This window comes from Lynx rufus, unplaced genomic scaffold (assembly GCF_022079265.1).
Source record: "Lynx rufus isolate CCGP_SWC_20201006 ecotype Redwood Valley unplaced genomic scaffold, mLynRuf1.p SCAF_43, whole genome shotgun sequence".
NCBI lineage: Eukaryota > Metazoa > Chordata > Mammalia > Carnivora > Felidae > Lynx > Lynx rufus.
In genome coordinates, this window is record NW_025814860.1 from 1,974,669 (window position 1) to 1,999,311 (window position 24,643).

General features: G+C 47.6%; 1 protein-coding gene and 1 long non-coding RNA gene across 4 annotated transcripts in view; both read left to right on the forward strand.

Annotated features, from left to right (window-relative positions):
• LUC7L (LUC7 like) overlaps positions 1-15,186 on the forward strand; it is a 36,354-nt gene extending 21,168 nt beyond the window's left edge. For 2 of the 3 annotated variants that reach the window (XM_047098095.1, XM_047098097.1), the window contains 7 exons: positions 1,730-1,840; positions 2,547-2,690; positions 8,154-8,330; positions 11,277-11,365; positions 13,163-13,192; positions 13,648-13,815; positions 14,836-15,186. In XM_047098095.1, the coding sequence (XP_046954051.1) occupies positions 1,730-1,840; positions 2,547-2,690; positions 8,154-8,330; positions 11,277-11,365; positions 13,163-13,192; positions 13,648-13,815; positions 14,836-14,977 (861 nt within the window). In that variant the 3' untranslated portion in view covers positions 14,978-15,186. Of the gene's footprint in view, positions 1-1,729; positions 1,841-2,546; positions 2,691-8,153; positions 8,331-11,276; positions 11,366-13,162; positions 13,193-13,647; positions 13,852-14,835 lie in introns of all 3 variants that reach the window. The other variant, XM_047098096.1, reaches the window with a different exon arrangement.
• Positions 15,187-16,688: 1,502 nt separating this feature from the next.
• LOC124525597 (uncharacterized) lies at positions 16,689-21,345 on the forward strand. Its single transcript, XR_006965528.1, has 2 exons — positions 16,689-17,144; positions 19,897-21,345. It is a non-coding gene; the product is annotated as an uncharacterized LOC124525597 (long non-coding RNA).
• The last annotated feature ends 3,298 nt before the right edge of the window (positions 21,346-24,643 follow it).

Sequence of the window (24,643 nt, forward strand, 5' to 3'; positions counted from 1 at the left end):
TTTGGGTTGTGAGGTTTCCTATTTAGTTTTTAGCTTATCACATGTGTGAGTCTGTAGCTAATTGAGGTTCTGCTGAAGCTGCAGTTGGTTGCTTTAATTGGTAAGGCCTTGGCAGGGTTATTAGATGTCTCTTGCCCATTTGACCCCTGATGTGTAGATTCGTGTGTCTGTTTCAGGGGAGATTGCTCTTTTTGGGTATATAACGGAGGAACACTACACCACAGACTTGACACCTCTGTGTGGGTGAACCTGGGGCGATTTAGGATGGTCTACTGGGATCCATTATCCCATGTGAGCACAGGTGGCATGGGACTTGTATCAGATTGCTGGCACTTTGATCCTGGTAAGTTACCACCCTGTCAGCAGAGTTGGTCAACTCTACATCTTTCCGGGAAGTACACTGCATGCAGACACATGATGATCATTTGCTTTCCTGATTGTTAGATTGAAATGTAGCGAAACATCGGGGAATATTTGGATGGCCAACAACACGAAAGAGGTCCTGAATTCCAAAATCATGGAGTGAAATTGGGAATTGGCCTCAGTGGATGATTAGGCTTTAACCTTTCTTCAGCACCTGGGGGGGCTTGGCATCGTCACAGAGCTTCTTCTCTGTCTTGACCTACTTCCAAGTAAGCATTTGTTTGAAAAGAGTATTTAAGATTTCTAGAGGAGACAGTAACCCTCTCCAGTGTCCCTATTATCCATTCCACTGTGGCACTGATCCTTGTAGAGTGGTTTCTTGACAGCTGACCTACTCTCCCCTGGCCATCTTTGGGCAGAGGGACATAGATTCTCACCACTTGGTCTGTTGGCCTTCCATCTGCTTTCTAGGAACTCTACCCAGAGTTTGTTCTCCTGTATTTTTTGGCGATAGTTCACATGGTCTAGTCATGTCATCCTGTTCTAAACTCTGTTGCTGTCATATTTAACACAATGCCGACATTTGCAAGTTGACTTGTGGGTGTGAGTTAGGAGGTGCTAATCACTGGTCATAGCCTGACACATCTGTTTGTGTGTTTATCTGAAGTTATGCTGGAGCCTTTGACTGGTCATGACAGATTAACTGCCTAAAACCTACGAAGCAGCTTATTAATTAGTGTATTTTAGTGTTTCCCACAAACTCTTCAGAGTGAGCAATTAGGTATCTAGAGTTTCTTTTCCTTTATCTCTTTGGGTAAGTAGTAACCAGTTTTCCTGCTACTTTAGACCGTAGGCAATAACTAACCATACTCACAGCTCTCAGTAATATTTGTTCTATTGTTTTGTTTTGAGGTGGAAGGGGGAACTCTACCCTCAGAACATGAGGGAATAATATTTACGTGGCTCACACAGACCAGTGAGTACATCATCTGCATCCCCCACAGCTCACCAGCAGAGGGCCTCTGTTACTAGTCTCAGTCCACCCTTCCTGCCCCTCAGAGAACGCTGTTAATTATGGCCAAGTGTTTTAATTAAAAAAATTCCTGGAAATGTTATTGAGGGATGGGGGTCCTTTTACAAATTTTAGAAATAAACAGATGAGAAGACCATGCTTTTGAGTCTTGGTTTAACAAAGCCCCTTGGTTTAATGTGATTATGGACGTGCTGGCTATAGTGTAGTTTAAGATCTTCCCGCTGAACTTACAGGCTTTTAAGAAACCAACCCAGGAGTGTATGTCCTATTGAATAAATGGGTTCCAAGGCCCTACATGTAACTCATCATAGCTCACTGCTTCTCCTGAGCTAGGCAATGGATCACTTGGAGTCCTTTATTGCCGAGTGTGATCGGAGAACTGAGCTTGCCAAGAAGCGACTGGCAGAGACGCAGGAGGAGATCAGTGCAGAAGTTTCTGCGAAGGTATGCCTGGGAGACATTAACATTTGGTTTTTTTTTTTAACATCACCACGTAAAATAGGAAACGGGGGAAAGCTAGTTGAGAAATGGTTAGTTTGTGGGGCACCTATACTGCAGAATAAAGAAGGTAGATCTTTGTGTAACTGGCCTATCAGTTCATCCCTCCTCTGCTCCCCCTCTTTCAGCACAACTAAGTCTCTGTGGTGTCCTTTACTTTCAGTTTTGTAAAGGCATCACTTAAGATACGTGCAGTTGATAACTGGACCAAAGGTGCTACTTTATTTCTAAAATTAAATTCCAAATGATTAGGCATTTTGCTTACAGTAGAAATTTATACCTTTAAACCTGGATGTTTTATGGCCTTTACCCAGAAGGTTGAGTTGTGATAGAAGTGAGAAGAGACAGCCCAGAAAATGACCACCATGATGACCCTGACCACCACGTTGGAAGTGACAGACATGCTCTTACTGTCTTACATGCTCTTACTGGGATGCAGTGGCCAGGTTTAGTTTAAGGTCAGGGTCACAACAGTGCTAGTAAGGATGTCAAAATTTCTGTATTTTGCATGCGTTCAGTGAGGATCCTTGCTGTTCTCTTTAATTCCGGTGGAACGGGACAGAAGAACAGCGAGAGAACCACTCACTTTCTCTTTGTTCTAGTCTTTTGGTTTTAGATGTCTGCTTACCTGATTATTTCTGTCTTCCCTTAGGCAGAAAAAGTACATGAGTTGAATGAAGAAATCGGAAAACTTCTTGCTAAAGCTGAGCAGCTGGGAGCTGAAGGAAATGTTGATGAATCCCAGAAAATTCTTATGGAAGTGGAAAAAGTCCGTGCAAAGAAAAAAGAAGCTGAGGTTAGTGGGAAATGTCTTTAAGAAAGAGGAAACTTAGTAACCCCAGAAGATTCACCATTTGGGCTAAAATTAAAGCATTCAATTTTTTGAATATTGGAAAGAAGTTGGAAATAAGATGCTGTATGGATAGGATTGTAGGATTTAGAGTCTGTGCACAGTTGGGTTTGTGCCTTTGCTCTGCCCCCCTGTGACACTCGTGTGACATCAGACCAGTCCCTTACCAGCCCTGAGCATAACACCTATATGCAGAATGCAGTCCTGAGAGTGAAGTCACTGGAGTGGTGTCTTCTTTTTTTTTTTTTTTGTAATGTTCATTTATTTATTTTGAGAGAGAGAGAGAGTGCTCGAGCATAAGTGGGGAGGGACAGAGAGTCCCAGCTGTACTCTGCACGGTAAGTGCATAGCCCATTGTGGGGCTCGATCCCACAACCATGGGATCATGATCTCAGATCTCAGCCAAAACCAAGAGTAGGACGCTTAACCGACTGAGCCACCCAGGCACCCCCAGAGTGGTGTCATTTTACTCTCTGATCCTCTGGCTCCCTAGGAGGTTGCTGGGCTGTGGTGGTTACTCAGCTGGCATGAGCGGGTCAGAGTTATATTGGAGAATGAAAGCTGGGTGTCCTTGGCGACAGTACATCTCTCATAGGGAGAACCTGTGCAGACTGAGGGTAGCATCCAAGTGGTGTTGGCTGGGATGCCAGGCCAGGATGTGCGGTGGAAAAAATGAGTCAGGGACTCATTGTTTGTATCACTGACAACCGTGTTCTTCCTAGATTATTGTATCCATCAGATATGCTTTGGATCTCAAGTCCTTACCCCTGGAATGGGAAATGGCTCATGTCGGCTTTGAGAATGGTGGGAACAGTAGAGTCAGAGGGAGGTGGGATGGTTGTGTTCCTGTAACACATGCTCATTAAGCTCCAGCTATGTGCCAGATACTTTCTGGTTGTGAACAAGCCAGAGGATGCCCTTCTTGTGGAGACAGTGCTGGAGGCGGGAGGGGGTGCAGAGAGAAGAGTATGTGAACAGATGGATATGTTTCATTCTGAGGAAATCTGGTGCTTAGAAGCAATGGGGTCTGGGGGCATCTGTGTGGCTCAGTCCATTGAGGGTCCGACTCTTGACTTCAACTCACGTGGTGATCCCAGGGTTGTGAGATCGAGCCCCGTGTTGGGCTTTATATTGGGCACGGAGCTTGCTTGAGATTGTCCATTTCTCTCTCAAAAAACAAATAAATAAAAATTAGAATAAATAAAAGAATTCTTTAAAGAAGAAAAAAAGAAATGGGGTCTGAGTTTGAGAGTGACTTTGTGTTGCCAAGGGTCTCCAGGTAGAGTAATTTGGTCCTGGGAGTCCCCTCAGTGGAGACCTATGAACTGAGACGGTTCTTAGAGTGGTGGGGGCCGGTAGAGGTGAGCAGATGGCATGTAGTTGTCAGGTCCCCTTTGGTTGTCTCTGTACACCCCTGGCTCAGCATGGTGACGAACACGCAGTAGGAGCTCGGTAATGACTAACTGAATGCATGGATAGTGCCAGGGGCCTGTTGGTGTTAGAGCGATGCCCACTGAGGCAGTCAGTACAGGGAGCAGAAGGATTACTCAGGACAGGGCTGTGCTGGGGTTGGGGTCATCTCCAACTTTTAAGGTATCTCCTGGAAGGTGGTGCCAAGATAATGCCTCATACCCCTGGCAGGACAGCACCTGCTTAGTGACATATATAGCTGATATGGTCCATTCTTGAACATGAGAGGGAGAAAATTCACAATACAGATGGATTTTCTTTTAAGTTTGTTTCTTTTGAGAGAAAGAGACCGCAAGTGAGGGAGGGGCACAGAGAGAGACTGAATCCCAAGCAGGCTCTGCAGTGTTAGTGCAGAGTACAATTTCGGGCTTGAACTCCTGAACTGCCAGGTCATGACCTGAGCCAAAGTTGAACACTTAGCCGGCTGATCCACCCAGGTGCCCCCAGATGGATGTTTTGTAAACAATTTTTTTTCCCCAGCATTTTTATTTATTTTAAGGGAGACAGATTGAGAAGAGGAGAGGCAGAGAGAATCCCAAGCAGGTTCTGCACTGTCAGCACGGAGCCCGACATGGGGCTCAAGCTCACCAGCCGTGAGATCATGACCTGAGCTGAAACCAAGAGTCAGATGCTCAACTGACTGAGCCATCCAGGCGTTCTCCCCCACCCCCCACCCCAGATGGATGTTTTGTATGTAAATGCTTAGATGTATTCAAGGTAAAAGGTGGATGGGTTGCGAATGTGACAGTTGCAGGTGTTACCTTGAGTGGCATTGCCATGTTAGTATGAGTTGGTAGAGTTCCAAACAGTCTTTCCTGGTTTACAGAGTAGATCCATATCCAGGAAATTGCATGTATATTTAAATCTTGCATTCTGCACAGGATTTAAGTCCCTGAGTATCTATACAAATGTAAATCACGTATATACGTCCTTACGTAGGATCTAAACCGATGTATATTGAAATGGGAAATTTTTGTGTACATGTAGGAGAGTCCTGACAGCTCTGTCCAGTGGGAAGCTCTGTCGCCTGTTGGTACGTCCTGTGTCCCAGCTCTTTCAGCTTCTAAGAGCCGAGCAAACACCAGAAATCCTTAGGATGGCTCAGAGATTTGTATGTAGGCATAAAAAATTGTAGATGTGGGGTTCATCGTGTGCATGTCTGCAGACAGCCCACACAGGAGCAGGATGTAGCATGCGTGGCTCTTCGTGCCCAGGACTCCTAGCATCCTTGCCCTGGCCATTTGTCCTCCATCCTCATCACTGAGGGTGCCCCCAGGAGGCAGCACCACTTTCTTAAAACCACTGGGAAAGACAGGGTGGTGTTGGGCAGGTCTGGGCAGTGCTGACCTAAGGTAATAAGGCACCTGTGGGTTCCTTTCTGCTTTTAGTAGTGGACAAGGGTGGGTGTGTTGGGTAGTCTCAAGAAATTATGCAGAGAGATCCCATGTACCCTTTAGCCAGTTTCCCCCAGTGGTAACATGCTGAAAAACTGTAGTACAGTATCACAAAGGATGTTGATAGTCAAAAGTCTGTCACCACTGAGATCCCTCCCACGATCCTTCTGTAGCCACACCCACTTCTCTGACCCCTGGCAACCACCAATCTGTCCTCTATCTGTATATTCTGGTTATTTCAAGAATCTTATGTAGATGGAGTCATACAGTACATAACCTTTTGAGATTGGCTTTTTTTTTTTTTTTAACTAGGCATAGAGTTTATTTTGAAAGATATGAGGCGGTGGTATTCAAAGTTTTGAAACTAGAAAGGGACAGAATATCACAGATATTCGTGTACCCAGCATATTTACGTTTTTGAGTAAGGTTTTTGGTTTTGTTTAGCAATGGGTCACCTGTGTGGCTCAGTCAGTTTAGCGTCCAACTTCAACTTGGGTCATGATCTCAATAGCTTGCGAGTTTGAGCCCCGCGTCGGGCTCTGTGCTGACAGCTCAGAGCCTGGAGCCTGCTTCGGATTTTGTGTCTCCTTCTCTCTCTGCTCCTCCCCCACTTATTCTCTGTCTCTCTCCTTCAAAAATAAATAAAAACATTAAAAAAAAAAAGTTATAGCACATCATAATGGAAATTCAGGTTCCCAGTCCTTCCCCCTCTAGTCCCATTCTCTCCCTCCTCAGAGGCAAACGTTACTGTGCATTCAGTTTTGTCTTTGTCTGGTATTACGCATGTGTACCGCCTGTAAACTCTGTGTGTGTGTGTGTGTGTGTGTGTGTGTGTGTGTGTGTGTGTGTCTGCGTTGTGTGCTTTGTGCGTTTAAAAAGTCCCAAATAGGGGCGCCTGGGTGGCTCGGTCGGTTAAGCGTCTGACTTCGGCTCAGGTCATGATCTCACAGTCCGTGAGTTCGAGCCCTGCATCGGGCTCTGTGCTGCCAGCTCAGAGCCTGGAGCCTGTTTCAGCTTCTCTGTCTCCCTCTCTCTCTGCCCCTCCCCTGTTCATGCTCTGTCTCTCTCTGTCTCAAAAATAAATAAACGTTAAAAAAAATAAAAAATAAAAAGTCCCAAATAAATGCTGCCTTTTTTTTTTTTAATATTTTTAATGTTTGCTTATTTTTGAGAACAAGGGCGCGAATGGGGGAGGTGCAGAGAGAGAGGGAGACACAGAACTCAAAGCAGGCTCCAGGCCCTGAGCTGTCAGCACAGAGCCTGACGTGGGGCTTTAACTCATGGACTCACGGGCCTTGAGAACATGACCTGAGCCGAAGTCGGCTGCCCAACCGAGCCGCCCAGGCGCCCCTAAATGCTGCCATTCTATACACATCTCTCACATGCATTCCTCACTTAGCACTATTTGTAAGGTCTCTCCTTGTTGCTACATACAACTTCCTTCAGGTTATTGCTGTAGGCTTCCGCTTCACAGACGTGTTGCTGTCCGTTGGTGGTTTCTCATCTTACAGACAGCTCCACAGCAAGTGCCCTTGCACTTGTTTGCTGGCACGTGTATGAGCGTGTTCTAGGACGTACGCCCGGAAGAATTTCTGGTAATGGCATGCACTGTCTTGCTCTCAGATTATTCAGTTGCACCACCTGTTAGTTGCACCAACCTAGTCTCCTCCCCGCAGCGTATGAGAGTGCCCACCAGTTGATTGAATGACATGGTAACTTACGTTAATCTCCATTTGCCAGGGAATTTTGAACGTGTGAATTAATGGAAGATCCCATAAGTAAGGGTCAGTGACTGTTGGAATGCATTTCTTAAACCTGGGTTTGGAAAGAGTGTTTTAGCTCTGGCACAAGCGGCAGGAGCCATGTCCCTCTTTTCTTTTTTTTTTTTTTTTTCTTTTATATTTCACGCATTCCACCTTGAAGCTGAGTGAGTTACTCCTTATAATAGGATTCGGACTGGAGTGGCTGCACTAGGTGGTGTAGTTTGCTCTGTTCTATTATATACTTCCTTCTTTGAAGAGAGGGTCTAATGTATTTGTCCTTCCACATTTTAGTTTTTGGGGTTGCATTGGTATACAGTTTTCTGGATGTTGGGACACAGTCTCTATGAGTGGCTCTTGTATGTTTTGCTGGTTTATTTGGTTTGGGTTTTGTGCTTTGTTTTTTCAAAGGCCCCTTTTGAAGGTTCTCCCTTCTTGCTTCTCTGGCCCTCCTGGACTCTTCTCTGTGCGTAGCTGAGACCCCTTCTCTGCTGGCCTCTGAGACCAGCACCCTGCTTGTCAGAGATTTAAATGTTCTTACTGTTTTGGAATCATGACTGTTAGTTCATTTTGTAAATAAACGATGAAAATTGAATTGGTTAGTTCATTTTGTAAATAAACGATGAAAATTGAGTTGGTTACAAATATCTGAGCTTGTAAGTGGTGTAGTTTTTATTTATTTAAAAGTCATCCCTATAGTCCCTTGAAATGTATCCATTTTGGGGTTGAATATTTGGTTGTGGTGCTGGGTACCTCACTGTCCTTGATCTGTTCCTGTTGTCCAGGAAGAATACAGAAATTCCATGCCCGCTTCCAGTTTTCAACAGCAGAAGCTGCGCGTCTGTGAGGTCTGTTCAGCCTACCTTGGTCTCCACGACAATGACCGTCGCCTTGCAGACCACTTCGGGGGCAAGTTACACTTGGGGTTCATTCAGATTCGAGAGAAGCTTGATCAATTGAGGGTACGTTAATGTGTTGTGTTTCTGGAGAAACAAGTCTCTTGACTGTCCTCATGTTTCTTGACTTCTAGAAAACCTTGTGTTTTTATCCTCTCTCAAGAACGTGCCTTGAGTTTTATAGTGAAGTATTCTGATTTCATCACTTTGTTCACACGAGAGATCTAAGGTCTTAGAATCCAGAGGGACCTTGGATATTTATTTAGTCTGCACTTGTTTACAGGAAACAAAGAGTCTCGTCCCCAGGTACAGACCGCTCTTGCCCACCTCTGAAGTAACTTCTGGTTGGAGATCGGAAGAGCCAGTAGTCTCGTTTTTCTCCTTGGGCAGAGGTGGATGTGTGGAGAGTGGTTAGGCTAGACAGAAGATCACATTTCCCGGCCCTTGCCTTTGAGCCTTCTCTGGAGGATGCGGATGTGGTGGGGCTTTTTTGGATGGTGCTGCTGCACCACTGTCCACCTTTGTCTCTTCCCCAAGACTCCTCATTTTCCTAGGTTAGGCTCTAAAACATATCATGGGCGCAGAACATTCAGAAGGAAGGATGAGCGTGTTTTAGATACTTTGAACTGTTTTTCAGACCGGTGGAGTCCTCCCTGCTGCGTATGGAGACCGTTGGGATGGGGTACTAGGCCTCCTATGCAGGCCTTCCCTCCACGCACGTGAAATTCAGTATAGAGGGACAGACGTATGGCCCCTGACTGGGACCCTGTGACCATCGGGGTAGAGAGCCTTGTGTGTCCCCAGAAGGAGCAGGGGGGACAGAGCTCTGCCCCTGAAGAGGGGTTGCCAGCAGGTGCGGTGTGAACTCACCAGCACGGGTGGGGCTGGGGTGGCAGCCTCTGCTCTTGAAACATTCAGCTCTGTGCTCCCAATAGAATTTTGAAAAGTGATACACTCTGTCACATATTATTAAGTTGGAATTTTGTCCTTGCAAGTTGATGGATATGAAAGGTGTAAAAATATTTGTGTCGCCAATAGAATATAAAACTTTTTTTAATGTTTGTCTATTTTTGAGAGACAGAGTATGAGCGGGAGAGGGGCAGAGAGAGAGGGAGACACAGAATCTGAAGCACGCTCCAGACTCTGAGCTGTCAGCACAGAGCCGGACAGAGGGCTTGAACCCATGACTGTGAGATCATGACCTGAGCCGAAGTCGGATGCCTAACCGACTAAGCCACCCAGGTGCCCCGCCAATAGAACATAAATAGCAGTTTGGTGTCCACTACCATGCCCGCTAAAAATGTACTACTTAGCAGTTGGAAATGGCACTTTTACATTTCTCCTTTAAATTACGTTTCCATTTTCTATCATCCCATAATTTTGTCCTGGTATTTTTTTTTTTAAGTTTATTTATTTATATTGAGAGAGAGCGTGAGCAAGGGAGCAGCAGAGAGAGAGAGAGAGAAAGAATCCCAGGCAGGCTCAACACAGAGAGAGCCCCACGTGAGGCTCGATCTCCCAAACCATGACCTCATGACCGGAGCTAGAATCAACAGTTGGACCCTTAACTGACTGAGCCACCCAGGTGCCCCTGTCCTGGGTTTTTTTTTTTTTTTTTTTTTTTTTTTTTATAGCTGGAAACTTTTTATTTTTTTCTTAACACATATTTCTCCAACAGAGATGAGAGTATATTGAAAATTTTCCCCCTAAAACCTTAAGAACTTAAGTATTAACTTGATCTAGAAAGCATGTTTTAGCATTGAAGTTACAAGTGGCATGTTGTTGACCAAAGCAACATAAGTGTATTTTGATAATAGCTGTTAAACTAACAACAGAAAATGTATTTGTAAGTGCACCTCCTAACAGTAGGGAGGGGTAGAGTTCTGGGCCCTAATCAGAGATGGCGTCCCTTACAGTGGTCCCAGAGGTGTGCCACACACTGAGGGTAAGAGCGAGGCAAGACCTTCTTTGTTAGGGGTGGAAGCATAGTGTCTAGGAAGTCGGGAGATGCGGAAAGGAGTTAATGCCAGACCATAGGCCTGTGCTCGGTCACATCCCCTTTAGGAAGTTAAGGGGCTGAAACTCCCATCCTTAACCCTAACTGTAACCTGTCCATCGTTGTGTGCCTGCTCAAGTGTAGGACAAGTGAAACCAGGGGTGGAGGGCCAGAAGCAACCAGACAGGAAGGCTCTCGTGCCTTGGGAGTGCTTTGAGGACAGCTGGCCCCTCTCTCTCAGTCCTTGCTACGCCTCTCATGCAGTGTCTGGCTGTAGTCTGCAGCAAGGTGGGACCATCCTTTGTGCCATCATGAGCACGAAAACACTGATGACCCTTTGTCTCCCTACTCCACTCTACACAGGGCTTCGTTCCACTCAGCAGAGAGGTGGGGGCACCAAAAGGCTTTGAGTTGACCTTGGGTGGGAGTATGCAGACTGATCCCAGGGCTTTGAGCTAAGCTGTGTCAGTTGTGTTCGGGTAGTAACGTTTCTCAAGGCCTCCTCCTGTCTGTGCATTGTCTTTGCTCCGTGTTTATAATCCAGCCTGATGGGCCAAGTATTGAGGGTTCAGGGTCTACCTCCCCTGGCCTACTGTCGCCATGAGGCTCGGTCTAAAGCCAGTGTAGCACACAGCACCCCAAGGACAGGCAGCAGGATATGTTTGGTTAGAGACATGTTCTTTTTTACCATAAAGTTTGTGGAGTCTCCTTTGGGTAAAAAAATAACTTTCTGGATTGGTGTGAGGCAAAAGATAGATTTCTGTGACTTAGAACTGTAGCATCTGTTAGAATATACACGTCACTGAATTTGTAAGATATAATGATAAAAGCGTTATTTTCAGGTATTTCCCATTAAGAAGCTTTAATGGTGATTGTGTTCTTGTTTCTTAAGAGTTTCTATTGGATTTCTAAATTATCAATATTGAGATTACGTAAAAGTGCTTTGTTAAACAGCGTTCGCACTCTAGTTGGTGTAACTTGCTCTTCTCTCATTTTCCAATTTCTTGTTTATTTAGAAAACTGTGGCTGAAAAGCAGGAGAAGAGGAATCAGGATCGACTGAGGAGGAGAGAGGAGAGGGAGCGGGAGGAGCGGCTGAGCAGGAGGTGAGTCCACGGCGGATCCACGCCCAGGGAGACCCTGCTCCTTCCTTCAGTCTGGCTCATAGCACTTGAGCTCAGCTACGGATCTCAGTGGCCCTTAAAAGAAAAATAAGCAATGTGCAACATGTTTCGGAGAGCAGGGTTTGGGCTGGCGTGGTAGGAGCCTTGCGGTGCGTACACGGCCACCCTGAGCTGCAGGAGCAGTTGTGACAACCTCATTTGTACCTGGAAAGGTGTGAGGGAGGGCTGAGCGGTGGCAATGGGAGAGGCACCTGCCGCGCCCCCATGAGGTCAGGGCGGACCAGTCGGGCAGGAGCAGAGACTTTATGGAGCTGGAGCGTGTTCTGTCACACAGCCGTACTGCCCTAGGGGAAATCCATCAAAGGGCCTTAGGGCTGAGTAGACTCCAGTGTTGACTGAGGGTTGTGGGGCCAGTGGACAGGGGCAGAAGCAGTGAGAACTGTGAAGAGCTACCTAGGAGAACCAGGCGAAGGAGCTGCTGGTTGACGGGTGCGAGTGGGAAGGGTGTGGGTGTGTTGTGGGGGTAGAGCTGATAAGGTTTGCTGGTACGAGGTGGCGAGGCAAGCAGAGGGGGATTGCAGTCGGCCTCACTGCTTTCTGGCCTGGCGTGGCCACTTAGGAAAATGGAGAAGACTGGGACCAGTGTATGGGGTGAGAAGGCGCTGCGGGGAATAGGACTTGGCTTTGACTGTATTCACTTTGAGGTGCTTAGGAGACATCTGGTCAGAGTTCAGGGAAGAGGCCAGAGGCCGGACCACGCTCTCGTGGGGCATAGCTCGCTGTTCCTTGAAAGGCCCGGATGCTGGGATTCCTGGAGGAATTTCTTAGTATGTAATTCAGAAAGGACAGATCACGTTTATAGTTTTCTCTGTGTTTCTTTTCATTGCTTTAATCATCTAACAGGTTGTGATTGTAAAGAGACTCACTGAGTATAAAAACGTATTAAGCAAAACATGTAAGTCTCTTTTTACCTGAAAGTGACCACTACTCCAGTGGGGTGTGTCTGTGTGTGCGGAAGCACGTGGGACCCTTGCCTCACCTCTGAGATCTTCCCCCAGCAGGGGTGCTCCTGACAGATTCACAGTGCCCTTACAGTGATGTGGCAAGGCTAACTACCCTTTTTTCCTCCCCCACCTTCACACTTTTTGCACATCCCACCCCCTGCCTCTGGCAGCCACCAGTCTGATCTCTGTATCTGTGAGGTTTGGGGGTTTTTTTAGGTTCCACAGGTAACTGAGATCGTACAGTATTTGTCTCTGTCTGACTTATTTTACCTAGCATCATGCCTTGACGGCCCGTCCATGTTGTCACAGATGGCAGCATTTCCTTCCTTTTTGTGGCTGAGTAGTGTTTCGTTGTGTATTTACTTGTTTATCCGTCCATATGTCGGTCTCCATGTCTTGGCCCTTGTAAATAGCGATGTGATGAACGTAGAGGCACAGAGGTCTTTTCAAGATAGTGATTTCAGTTTCTTTGTTCCTGTTGTTGAGAGTGAGCAGGGGAGAGGGGCAGAGAAAGAGAGAGAAGCAATCTGAAGCAGACTTCACGCTCAGTGCGGAGCCTGACGCGGGGCTTATTCCCACACAACCCTGGAATTGTGACCTGAACTGAAATCAAGAGTCGGGGGCACTTGGAGCTATAGGCCTGAGAACTAGAAAATAACAAGTCTCTGAGAAGCTGACTCTCCTTCACCTTGTAGACTAGGGGCACCTCTCCTCATACGTATGTGAGGGGCGGGGCAGTTTGGGGGAAATTGTTCATCTTTTTTTTTTCTTTCAGGTCTGGTTCAAGAACCAGAGATCGCAGGAGGTAGGTTTGCAGATCCATTAATGTGTTCTCAGTCAAATGTCCTTTTCCATGTGCATTTTTTCCTTAATAGTTAACCATTATAGCTTCACAGTTGTTACCTGGTGGGCAGGGCTGGTTGGGGACACACTCAAACCCTGTCTGTCTTCGTCAGGTTGGTTGGGGCTTAGTGCAGCAGAGGGACCCACTGTCAATGAGAGAAGTCAGGTGGGATTGCTGAGGCCTATGGGCAGTGAGTGTTTCCTGGCAGGATGTTTTCGGGAAGCATCGGTGGGAGCATCAGGCCATAATTCTCTTTGACCGGAGATTGATTGGGGGGACTCTTGTGAACCCCAGTTGTATTTTTGTAGGAGGGAAGGGGAGATGCCAGGGAAGCATCAGGTCGGACCTGCTGAGAGAGAAGGGCTGTTGGGATGGGGCCATCACAGCCTTCAGAGCCGTCTGGGTGTCTGCTGCAGGTCGCGCTCCCGGGACCGGCGTCGGAGGAGGTCAAGATCTACCTCCAGGGAGAGACGGAAGTCATCCCGGTCCCGGTCCCGAGACAGACACCGGCGCCACCGCAGCCGTTCCCGGAGCCACAGCCGGGGCCACCGCCGGGCTTCCAGGGACCGGAGTGCGAAATACAAGTAACTACTCTGACTCCTTCAGTAGCTGCAACCGGAGTGAGCCCCTTCTCTTTGTGTTCCCAGGGTCTGCTGGGGGTCTGTCATCGGGGCCCGTTGGCCATACCCGGTAGGGATGGGTCTGAGGCTTTTGCCTCAGGAGCCTGGCTGGGCCTCTGTGGGACTGAGTGTTGGAGCCTTGAGAATTGTGAATGGGGCCCAGGGAACAGGGAGCTCTAAGCAGAGAGCAGCGGGTAGATTCAGGGCCAGGACAGTTGAGAGGCTGTGGGGGTGGTTACATGGGTATGGCTCCCTCTTGTGACCCGCTGCACACTCAGTGTCACCTCCATACACAGAGCCCCTGAGATTTGTGTCCTGACCAGGTGCCTCTTGCCTCTGTTTTATTTTGTTTTTGTTGTTGTTTGTTTGAGGAAAAACAAATTAAGGTTTGTTGTTTTTTTTTTTTAAGTTTATTTGAGAGAGAGAGAGAGCATGTACGTGTACATGCACAAGTATAGAAGGGGCAAGAGGGAGAGAGAGAGTCCCAAGCAGGCTCTTCCCTGTGAGTACAGAGCCCGACGTGGGGTTTGAACTCAAGAACCACAGGATAGTGACCTGAGAGAGGTCAGACGCTTAACCAACTGAGCCACCAAGGCACCCCAAGGAAAAACAAATTAAAAACCATTCATACTCACACTTCAAGATAAGCACTGTGTGTGCTTGATTGTGGCCTTTTTTCCATCACGTTTACATAACGGGTCATATTTCTCATATGCACTCTTGTTTTTTGCTCCATTTACACTCAAGCGAAAGCTTACCCTATTGGGAGAAACCTCTGCACATGTTACTTTTTCATGGCTGCCTAACACTCCTTTGTGGCGTGGGCACTAGACGGCTGCCCTCTGGCCTTCTGTGGGCCTCCCCAGGTGTGCTGGGTCTTGGCCTTCCCTAACCTGGTGTTGAGGATCCGAGTTGTCAGCGCCCCAGGAGCCAGCCTGAAGGGGGATGCCAGCCTCCTCTGAGCCTCTGGTTCTCTTTTCCCAGGTTCTCCAGAGAGCGGGCGTCAAGGGAGGAGTCTTGGGAGCATGGGCGCAGTGAGCGAGGGGCCGCTGACTGGAGGCTGGAGAGCTCCAACGGGAAGACAGCTTCGCGGAGATCGGAGGAGAAGGAGGCTGGCGAGATCTGAGCCTACATCTGGGCCTGTAAATAGTCTGTTAAACGTTTGACACAGCCTAAAGTACCCCTTTATATTTGCTGAATACACCTCATCTTTTGTAGTTTACAATTTCTATTGTTTTGGAGCTAGCTGTGAGTTTCTAGAGATGTACAGAGTTGCTCCTGTGTTCTGGGGTTATGTTGAGTAGGAATAAATAAATCTGACAGACGGCCTCCTTACTGCTGCGGTGGGGTCTCTGCTGTCCCTCCTGTGCTCTAGAGACTTCACCATGGCCTTCCATGGTTGATGACACGCTGGATGTTCTCCGTGAGCTTTATTCACCCTCAGAAATGGCGACCTACTGTTAGACATCACTTTGAGTGTTGGCATCTGACATGCCTTGCCGCCCTGACCAAGCGGAGCGAGGTGTGCAGAGTCGTCTGCCTGCTGGGCTGGATGTGTCCTTTCTGAGGGTCTGAGCTGCCCGGCCCCGCCCCTCAGTGCAGACCACAGCAGGCTCTGCGGGGGAGGAGGGAGGTGCCCCATCCTGCATCCACTTCTCTGGAAGGACTGCCGGTCTAGTGTGCTGTTAGCATAGCCTCAGCCTGCCTGGCTCCAGTGAACCACACTGCAGTTCCCCCTTCAGGAGTTACTTAAGGACAAAGAAAGGCCTTTGGACGGCATCCACGTGGCAGCCACAGGGTCCTCAGAGGCAGGGGTTACTGATTTGGGATCAGGCTGTAGTTCAGCTCACACTCAGGAGAGGCTAGTGGTGTTCTCATGCTCTCAGCTGCTCTGTCACACGAACTCAGAGACCAAAATCAGCCCATCAGCCCTTTGGGTTGGTTTATTCTAGGAGGGAGCTTCTGATGGCCAGGTTGTGAAAACTGTCATCCCCACCCCCTTAGTGCAGAGGTTGGCCCAACGGGCACATGGTCACTGGGTCTGGCTCTTGTGCCACCAGCACCGGGAAGTGACTGGTAGCCGTGCTGTGGACTCTGGTATCGCAGTCTGTCCCCTTCTAGGAAGATGTGTGGATAGGTGGGTACTCCTGCAGCATAGGTTTTCCCTGGCCCCCTGTCTCCACAGGGAGGAAGGGCAGTGTCAGTAGGGTGTCCGTGTCCTGCACTTGTCTGGGGCCCAGGCTGAGCCAGGAAGAAGGGGCCTTGCTGGAACATCCAGTGGGAGGCTGCCAGAGAGCAAGGGGTAGACGTCGGCTTGGTAGGTGGTGTAGACACCAAGCGGGCTGGGTGGTGGAGGTGCGTCTTGGGTTTGGGAAGTAGAGGCAGATTGGTGCAAAGCCACGAATGGGTTAAGGGTGGTCCTAGGAGGGGAGGGGCGGAGGGAATGAGGGCTGGGGTCCTGGGTGCCTGACTCGGCTCTGCAGTCCCGTGTGGGGAATGCAGAGAATGGTCTGAAGCAGGCAGGGACACCCTAGCTCAGACAGCGTGAGGGTGTGCTGCTAGGAGGCAGAGTGTCAGAAGGACCTCCTGCCTACACCCCCCATCTCCTGGAGGGTTAGGCTTTAGAAAACAAAAGAGAAACAAAACTGTAGAACAGTAGTAAAATACACACAATTTACCATTTCAGCCTTTTTTGTTGGTTTGTTTGTTTACTTTTGCGAGAGAGTACGAGAGGGGTGAGGGCAGAGAGAGGGAGACACAGAATCCGAAGCAGGCTTCAGGCTCCAAGCTGTCAGCACAGAGCCTGTCATGGGGCTCGAACTCAGGAATGGCGAGATCATGACCTGAGCCGAAGTCGGATGCCTAACCGACTGAGCCACCCAGGTGCCCCATTTCAACCATTTTGAAGTGTGCATTTGAGTGGTATTGAGTGTGTCACCATCCATGGAGGGGTGGTTTTGAAAGGGCATCCCTGGACTTAGTGAGATCTTAGCCACGAGCATGAGGCTGAGGTCAAGGCTGCAGCTGCTCCCTTCACGTGTGGGCGCTCAGTCTGCAGCGGAGCAAGGAGTCTGGAGCTCTTATGCTTGACTCTCCAACCTCGTTACTGGAGGCGCCCACTGCCTCTGGTGCACCCCAGGCCCCTGAGCCTCATGGCTTTCAAGGGTTCGCCAAGCTCCCGTGTGCAGCAGTGCAGCGGACACACCGTCCTGTGTTCCAGGTGGGTGGAGAGGAGGAGGTGATATTGATGGAGGCCACGCACGACACTCCCAGAGCTCCACAGCTCATCCCAGGTGGGTTTCAACAGAGGTGAGCTCCTGGTCGGGGGGATGTGGAGGGTGCCTAGAGAAAGTCACCCATAAATCATGAAGTGGCTGGGACCAGAGTTCACCACCCCACCTTGAGTCCTTGCTAAGAATACAAAAATGTGGGAAATGTTTATGGAGAAGCAGGGATGCAGGTCAGGGGGTAGTTGCAGTCCCTGAGGAGATTTGGGTGGGCCAGGCCAGCAGGTGCAGGGCCTCCAGGACCCCAGGGTCATAGTGGAATCCATGTTCCTTGGGACCACCCCAGGGCTGTGTGGTGCCCTCAGCCCCTCCCAGTTGCTGTTCCTTGAGGATTTCCCCGCTACACACAGAGTCCTGTTGATTGGCGGAGGACAGAGTGACCAGTACCTAGTGTGGGTTGTGTGGCACTTTCTTACTGCGTAGAGGTCTGGGGCTACCTTCCAAACTCAAAATGGGGGTCTCTAGCCAGGTCGAGGGCTGCCATCTGATGAGGGGAGGGTTGGAGAGAATCTGTTGGCCTTGTTCCCTGCATGGGAGCCCGTAGGATCCACAGCAGGGCCCAGCCTTGGGGAGCACCCACCCCAGGGTTCACTGGCAGGTCCTGGGCTCTCACTGCATTCTGTGGATATGTAGAGATCCTCCCTCAGGGTAATGAGGTGCACTTGGCTGGGCCTGGGAGCTGGGAGAGCTCCCTGGGCAAGGTGGTACCCATCTGTGATTGGAGTAAGGGGGAGAGGGGCTGTGCACCAGACTGCCTTGGAAGGGACCCTTAACCTAGAAATGGGATGGTGGCCACAGTGAGGGCTGGGATCCGCATATGGTTACGCTCTGGTAAGATTGGGACAGTTGAGTGGTTCTTAGACTTTAACAGGTACCTTAAAACAGGTTGCTACCCTGCCTCCCCGCTTCGATTTTCTGGGGAGGGACCCCAGAAAGAATGTATTTTCATTATTTTGTAGGTCGATTTTTTTTTTTTTTTTTTTTTGTTAACATAAAATTCAACATTTTGACCGCTTGAAAGTGGTTTATAATCTATTCCCAATGTTATGCTGTCTAGCACTATGTAGTTGCAGAACATTTTCATCACCCCAAAAGGAGACCTAGTTACCAGTAGGCAGTCACTCTCTCTGACCCAGCCCTAGACCGTCGCTCCTCTACTTGCTGTGTCTGTCGATTTACCTGTTGTGAACGTTTTCTGTAAGTGAAAGCACGGTAAGTGACCTGTGACTAGCTTCTTTTACTGAGTGTAGTGTTTTGCAAGATGGTCCGCACCGTACCATAAACTGGAATGGGGGCAGCAGGGTGTTGGGGGCCAGGAGTGGCACCAGCTTCAAACCCTGAATGGCCTCTCTGGGATGTGAAGTGAGATGCCGACTCAAAGAGGGGCCCCCAGCTCTTGGCATCAGGGCACACGCCATAGGTAATACTTGGACCTTAGGAAAGGGGGGTTGAGGAGTCATGTCCTCAGTTGATGACACAATTAAATCCTCTGTTCACTGCACAGTCCGAATGCCAGCACCCCAGACAGTCCCTCCCCTACTTCCCGCACATGCCCTGGGCATCCTCTGGCGCATGAGGCTATGTGGTGCCACGTCGCCCTGCATGTTATATCACTGCTGACAAAGCTGATGGCTACTTAATGGATGGGCACAAGGTCTGGTGGGTGGCCATGGTCCCTGACCCAGCCCATGCAGGAGGACTGACCGTCCTCACAGGAGTGCCAGTGCTCCCTGCATAACACAGATCCACAGGGAAGGCTGAGGGGAGACCCTGGGGGTCACCGGATTTCCTGAGCACCTGAAGCTCTCTAGCGCTTTCTGGCCCTTTGTTCCTGCCCTTCACTCTTTTCCCTCCCTGGGGCTAATACAGCTGAGCCTGTGGGCTGGGGCTACCCTCCCAAGGCAGTTGTGCAGGGGTCACTGCCAGGGGAGGAGCAGTGGTGAGAGCTCGTGAAGAAGACTGCCCCCACCACTGGACCCAGACACCTTCTTTTTGTTTTTATGGAGATATAATTGATAAATGGTGTTCTGTTAATTTCAACAACACACATATATGTTGCAAAATGGTCACCACGGGAAGTCTGCTTAACATGTCTTCACAAATTGTTTTCTGGTGGTGAGGACCGCTAAGCTGTACTCTGAGCAGCTTTCAAATATACACTATGGTGTTATTGTATATGTAATAATGTAACTATGTAATAAGGTGAAGTATTGTATATATAATGCTGTATATGTAACTAATAATATGTAATATGGTGCCATGTTACTGTATATATAATTTGGTATATATAATTAGGTAATAATATAGTGTGTTATTTGCATAATACTGTATATAATTATGTAGTATAATACAGTGCAGTATTATATATAATACTGTATATGTAATGTAATGATATGTAATACAGTGAAGTGTTCTGTATAAAATGCCATATGTAATTACTATATATGGAATACTGTGTATATATATAATTAGGTAACATATAATACAGTGCAGTATTATATATGTAATACTATGCATGTAATTATGGAACAATACAGGATAGCATTATACATAATATTGTATATGTAATTACATAACCTATAATACGGTGAAGTATATCTATTTGTAATAGATGCATGTAAATATATGATGCAATTATATATAAATATAACTATAATACTGTATATTATGTAATATATAATACAGTATGCTTACTGTATGTGGAATACTGTGTATGTAATTATGTACTAATACACAATGCAGTATTACATATTCCTAGGCCTTTTTCTGAGGCTGCCGGAACCTTCTTTGGAGCTCTGAAGGTCCAGTGTGCCTGGGACTCCAGACGAGTCAGCTACTGGCTGGGCCCAGCCTCTCTCCCTACAGAAGAGGGCACGGAAGAGTTTAGAGAATAAGAAGCAAGCTCTGCATGTCCACCTGGGTCAGGAAATGGAACGGTGTCTCAGCTCCTGGGAAACCCCCGTCTTTCCTTCGCGGCCCCTCTGTCTTCCCAGAGGTCACAGCCTCCCGACATGTGGCAGTCTTTGACACATTCGTTATTTCATTGGTCTCCGAAGACCAGGAGTCAAGACACAGGTCAACCAAGTTCTCCCTCACAGGCTGCAATCGAGGGGTCTCCTCTGGGGCTGTTCTGGAGAAGGGTCCCCACTCACATGGTTGCTGGCAGCATTTAGCTACCTTCTGGGCGTCAACAAGAGGTCCACTCCATGGGGCAGCCACAGCATGGCAGCTTGCTGCTTCAAGCCAGCAAGGAAGACCGTCTCCAAGCAAGAGAGGCGTTATTAACCATGGAAGCGACACCCAGTCCCCTTTCAGAATTTTGTGGGTTAAAAGCAAGCCGTAGCATCCACTAGCATTGCCACAGTTCAAAAAAGAAAAAAAGGGGGAAAGGAAGAAAGAAAATATAATTGCTGGTGAAGATGTGGAGGAACTGGAACCCTAAATACTGCTGGTGGAACAGAGAATAGGTCAGCTACTGTGCAGAAGAGTCCGGCAATGAGTTCCTCAACGCGTTAGAATTCTGTAACCCAACGACTACATTCCTAGATACACACCCAAGAGAACTGAAAGCAAGAACTCCGATACTTGTGCACACACGTTTATAGCTGCATTTTTCACAATAGCCAGAGGGTGAAAACAACCAAATATCCATCAGCAGCTGGATGGATAGACAGAAGACAAAATATAGAAAACGGTATGGAGGTTCCTCCAAAAATTAAATACCATGTGATCCAATAATTCCACTAGTGTGTGTTTATCCAGGGGAAGTGAAAACACTGATTTGAAGAGCTTTCTGCACTCCAGTGTTTTTTGCAGCATTATATACGAACAAAATGTGGTCTCTTCATGCAATGAAATATTATTCAGCCATAAAGATGACTGAAATTCTGATGCATACTATAGCATGGATGAGCCTTGAGAACATTATGTTAAGTGAAAACGAAGCCAGAGACAAAAGATCACATATATGAACTATCTAGCGTCAGTTCCGTACAGACAGTAGACAGATGATCTTCAGAAGTTCTGGGAGAGGAATGGGAGTGACCTGGGGCACAGGGCTTCTGGGGCGATGAAAAGGTTTGTAACTAGATAGTGGTGTTGGTTGCACAGTATGAATGTGCTAAATGCCACCGAATTGTATGCCCTAAAGTGGTTTAAAGGTTAACTTTGTTTTATTTATTGTTGATATTAAAAACAGCAAAACCCACATTCAGAAGGAGGTGGAGAGACTACAGAAGGGTATGAACACCAGGAGGTGGGGATCCTGAGGTGCTTTTCTCACTGACACTTTTTGAGTCTGTGCTTTTTGTCTTTGTCCATGTGTCCAGTCTTTATCCTTTGCCGGGATCAATGAAGTCACTTATGGTCAGTATAGTTAACGTATTTGGTCTTGTTAAAACCATCTTATTTTGAGCTTTCCCCTTGCCATGCCCATTCTATTTCCATTTTTGCCCCTTTTTGAGGGGATTGTTTTAGAATAGTTTTTAATTATTTTATTAATTTTTAAACAAATGTTTACTTACTTATTTTTGAAAGAGAGAGAACAAAAGCAGGGGAGGGGCAGAGACACAGAATCCGAAGCAGGCCCCAGCGCAGACCCCGACACGGGATTAGAACTCAAGGACTCTGAGATTGTGACCTGAGCTGAAGTCAGACGCTTAACCAATTGAGTCACCCATGTGCTTCAGTGTTTTATTTTTTTATTTTTAAAATTTATTTTTAGAGTGTGTGTGTGTGTGTGTGAGCGAGAGAGGGGCAGAGAGAGAGGGAGAGAGAAAATCCCAAGCAGGCTCTGTGCTGTCAGCAAAAAGCCCAACATGGGACTTGATTCCATAAACTGAGATCGTGACCTGAGCTGAAACCAAGAATTGGACCTTAACTGAGCCATCCAGGTGCCCCTGTTTTAGAGTATTTTAACTTCCTACTTTTTTCTCTCCGTTACTTTGGAAGTCAGACATTCCATTTCTATTTCATGGTTGCTCCAGAATTGACAACGTACGTGCTTAGTGTATTGTGGTATGCTAGCTGAATAATAGCCACCAAAGATATCCAGGTCCTAATCCCCGGAACCTGTGAATGTGGCTTTATATGGCAAAAGGCTTTGGAAGGTGTGATTAAGAATTTTGAGATGGGGAGGGGCACCTGGGTGGCTCAATCGGCTAAACGTCTGACTTTGGCTCAGGTCATGATCTCACGGTTCATGGGTTCGAGCCGTACGTTGGGCTCTTCTGACAACTGGGAGCCTGGAGCCTGCTTTGGATTCTGTGTCTCCCTCTCTCTCTGCCCCTGCCCCATCTCATTTTCTCTCTCTTTCTCTCTCAGAAGTAAACATGAAAAAAATTTTAAATTTTTGAGATGGAGAAATTATTTTGGATTATCCAGAGAGGCCTACTGTGATCACATGGGTCCTTATTAGAGGCAGGCAAGGGGATATGTGACTACAGAAGAAAGCAAGATACTCCTAGCTTTACGGATGGAGGAAGAGGCCCAGAACCAAGGAATGCAATTCTAGGAGCTGGAAAAGCAAGGAAATGGATTTCCCCCCAGAGCTTCCAGAAGGAGGAGCACAATCCGTCTGACATATTGACTTCAGCATAGCGAGACTGAGTTTGGACTTCTGCCCTCCCAAACTGTAATACGAGAATGGATTTGTGTTGTTGTTTTAATGTTTGTTTATTTTTATTATTTTTTTTAAATTTGTTTTTAACATTTATTTATTTTTGAGACAGAGACAGAGCATGAACGGGGGAGGGGCAGAGAGAGAGGGAGACACAGAATCGGAAAGCCATCAGCCCAGAGCCCGACGCGGGGCTCGAACTCACGGACCGCGAGATGGTGACCTGGGCTGAAGTCGGACGTCTAACCGACTGAGCCACCCAGGCGCCCCGTTGTTTATTTTTGAGAGGAAGAGAGCACAGGCAGGGGAGGAGGAGAAAGGGGCAGAGGCAGAATCCCAAGCAGGCTCCTGTCAGCACGGAGCTGGGTGTAGAGCTCGAACTCAGGAACTGTGACATCATGGCCTGAGCTGAAATCAAGAGTTGGACACTTGGGGTACCTGGGTGGCTCAGTCGGTTAAGCGTCCAACTTTGGCTCAGGTCATGAGCTCATGGTTTGTGGGTTTGAGCCCCACATCGGGCTCTGCACTGTCAGTGCGGAGCCTGCTTGGGATTCTCTCTCCTCTCTCTGCCCCTTCCCCATATGCACTCTCTCTGTATCTCAAAATAAACAAATAAAAAGACTTAAAAAAAAAAAAGTTGGACACTTAACCGACTGAGTGACCCAGGCGCCCCAAATTTGTGTTCTTTTAAGTCACTAAGTTTGTTAGCCAGCACTAGGAAAGTAATACAACTAGCAAAATCTAAAGTTAATAACATGTTTCCCTCCCAGATGACATAAGGACTTAAGAGCACTTAACTGCCATTGAGTCATGACTCAATTCTGACTTAGTTATTAATATCTGGTGTTTTATGTCTGTAGGGTTTTTTTTTTCCTTTCTAATCTCATGTGATTTTATATACAATCAGTGTTTGTGTTAGCACGTTGTTTGTTATTCATTCCTTCTTACATCTCAGGCTTCTCCCCAGGCTCACTGTCCTTCTGCCTGAAGTGCATCCTTTAATAGAGTCAGGATAGGGTGAGGCGGGATCCGGAGAATTTAATTCAGATCTGTTTTTAAGTTCACTATTTCTCTCTGTGACTATGCTTTATCTGTTAAACTTAGCCATTGAACATTTATTTAATGTTTAAATTTTTAAAAATTTATTTTAGGGGCTCCTGGGTGGCTCAGTTGGTTAAGTGGCCAACTTTGGCTCATGTCATGATCTTGTGGTTCATGAGTTTGAGCCCCCACATCGGGCTCTCTACTGTCAGAGTAAGAGCCCCATTCAGGTGCTCTGTCTCCCAATCTCTGCCCCTCCCCCCCCCCCTCATGCACTCTCTCTCTCTCTCTCAAAAATAAACTTTTCAAAATAATAAAATTTTATTTTAGAGAGAACATGGACCGGGGGGGTGGGGGGAGGAGAGAGAGTGAATCCCAAGCAGGCTCCACACTCAGCATGGAGGCTGATGCAGGGCTCCATTCCACAATGGTGGGATCATGACCTGAACCAAAATCAAGAGTCAGACTCTCAACCAACTGAGCCACCTAGGCACCCCGGGATTTTGGTTTTTTTTTTTTAATGTTTTTTATGTTTACTTTTGAGAGAGAGAGAGTGTGAGCCAAGGAGGGGCTGGGATAGAGGGAGACACAGAAATCTGAAGTAGGCTCCAGGCTCCAAGCTATTAGCACAGAGCCCAATCCGGGGCTTGAACCCGCGAACCGTGAGAACATGACCGGAGCCCAAGTTAGATGCTTAACCAACGGAGCCACCCAGGTGCCCTGCCCTTTGTGGCCTATAGTAAAGTGCCTTTATCTAGGAAGGACTTACTTCCTACTGCCAGGTGCCTATGAGGGAGTCCAGGATCCTTTTAAATGAGATCCATAGCCTGAGATTTTGGGGGACCAT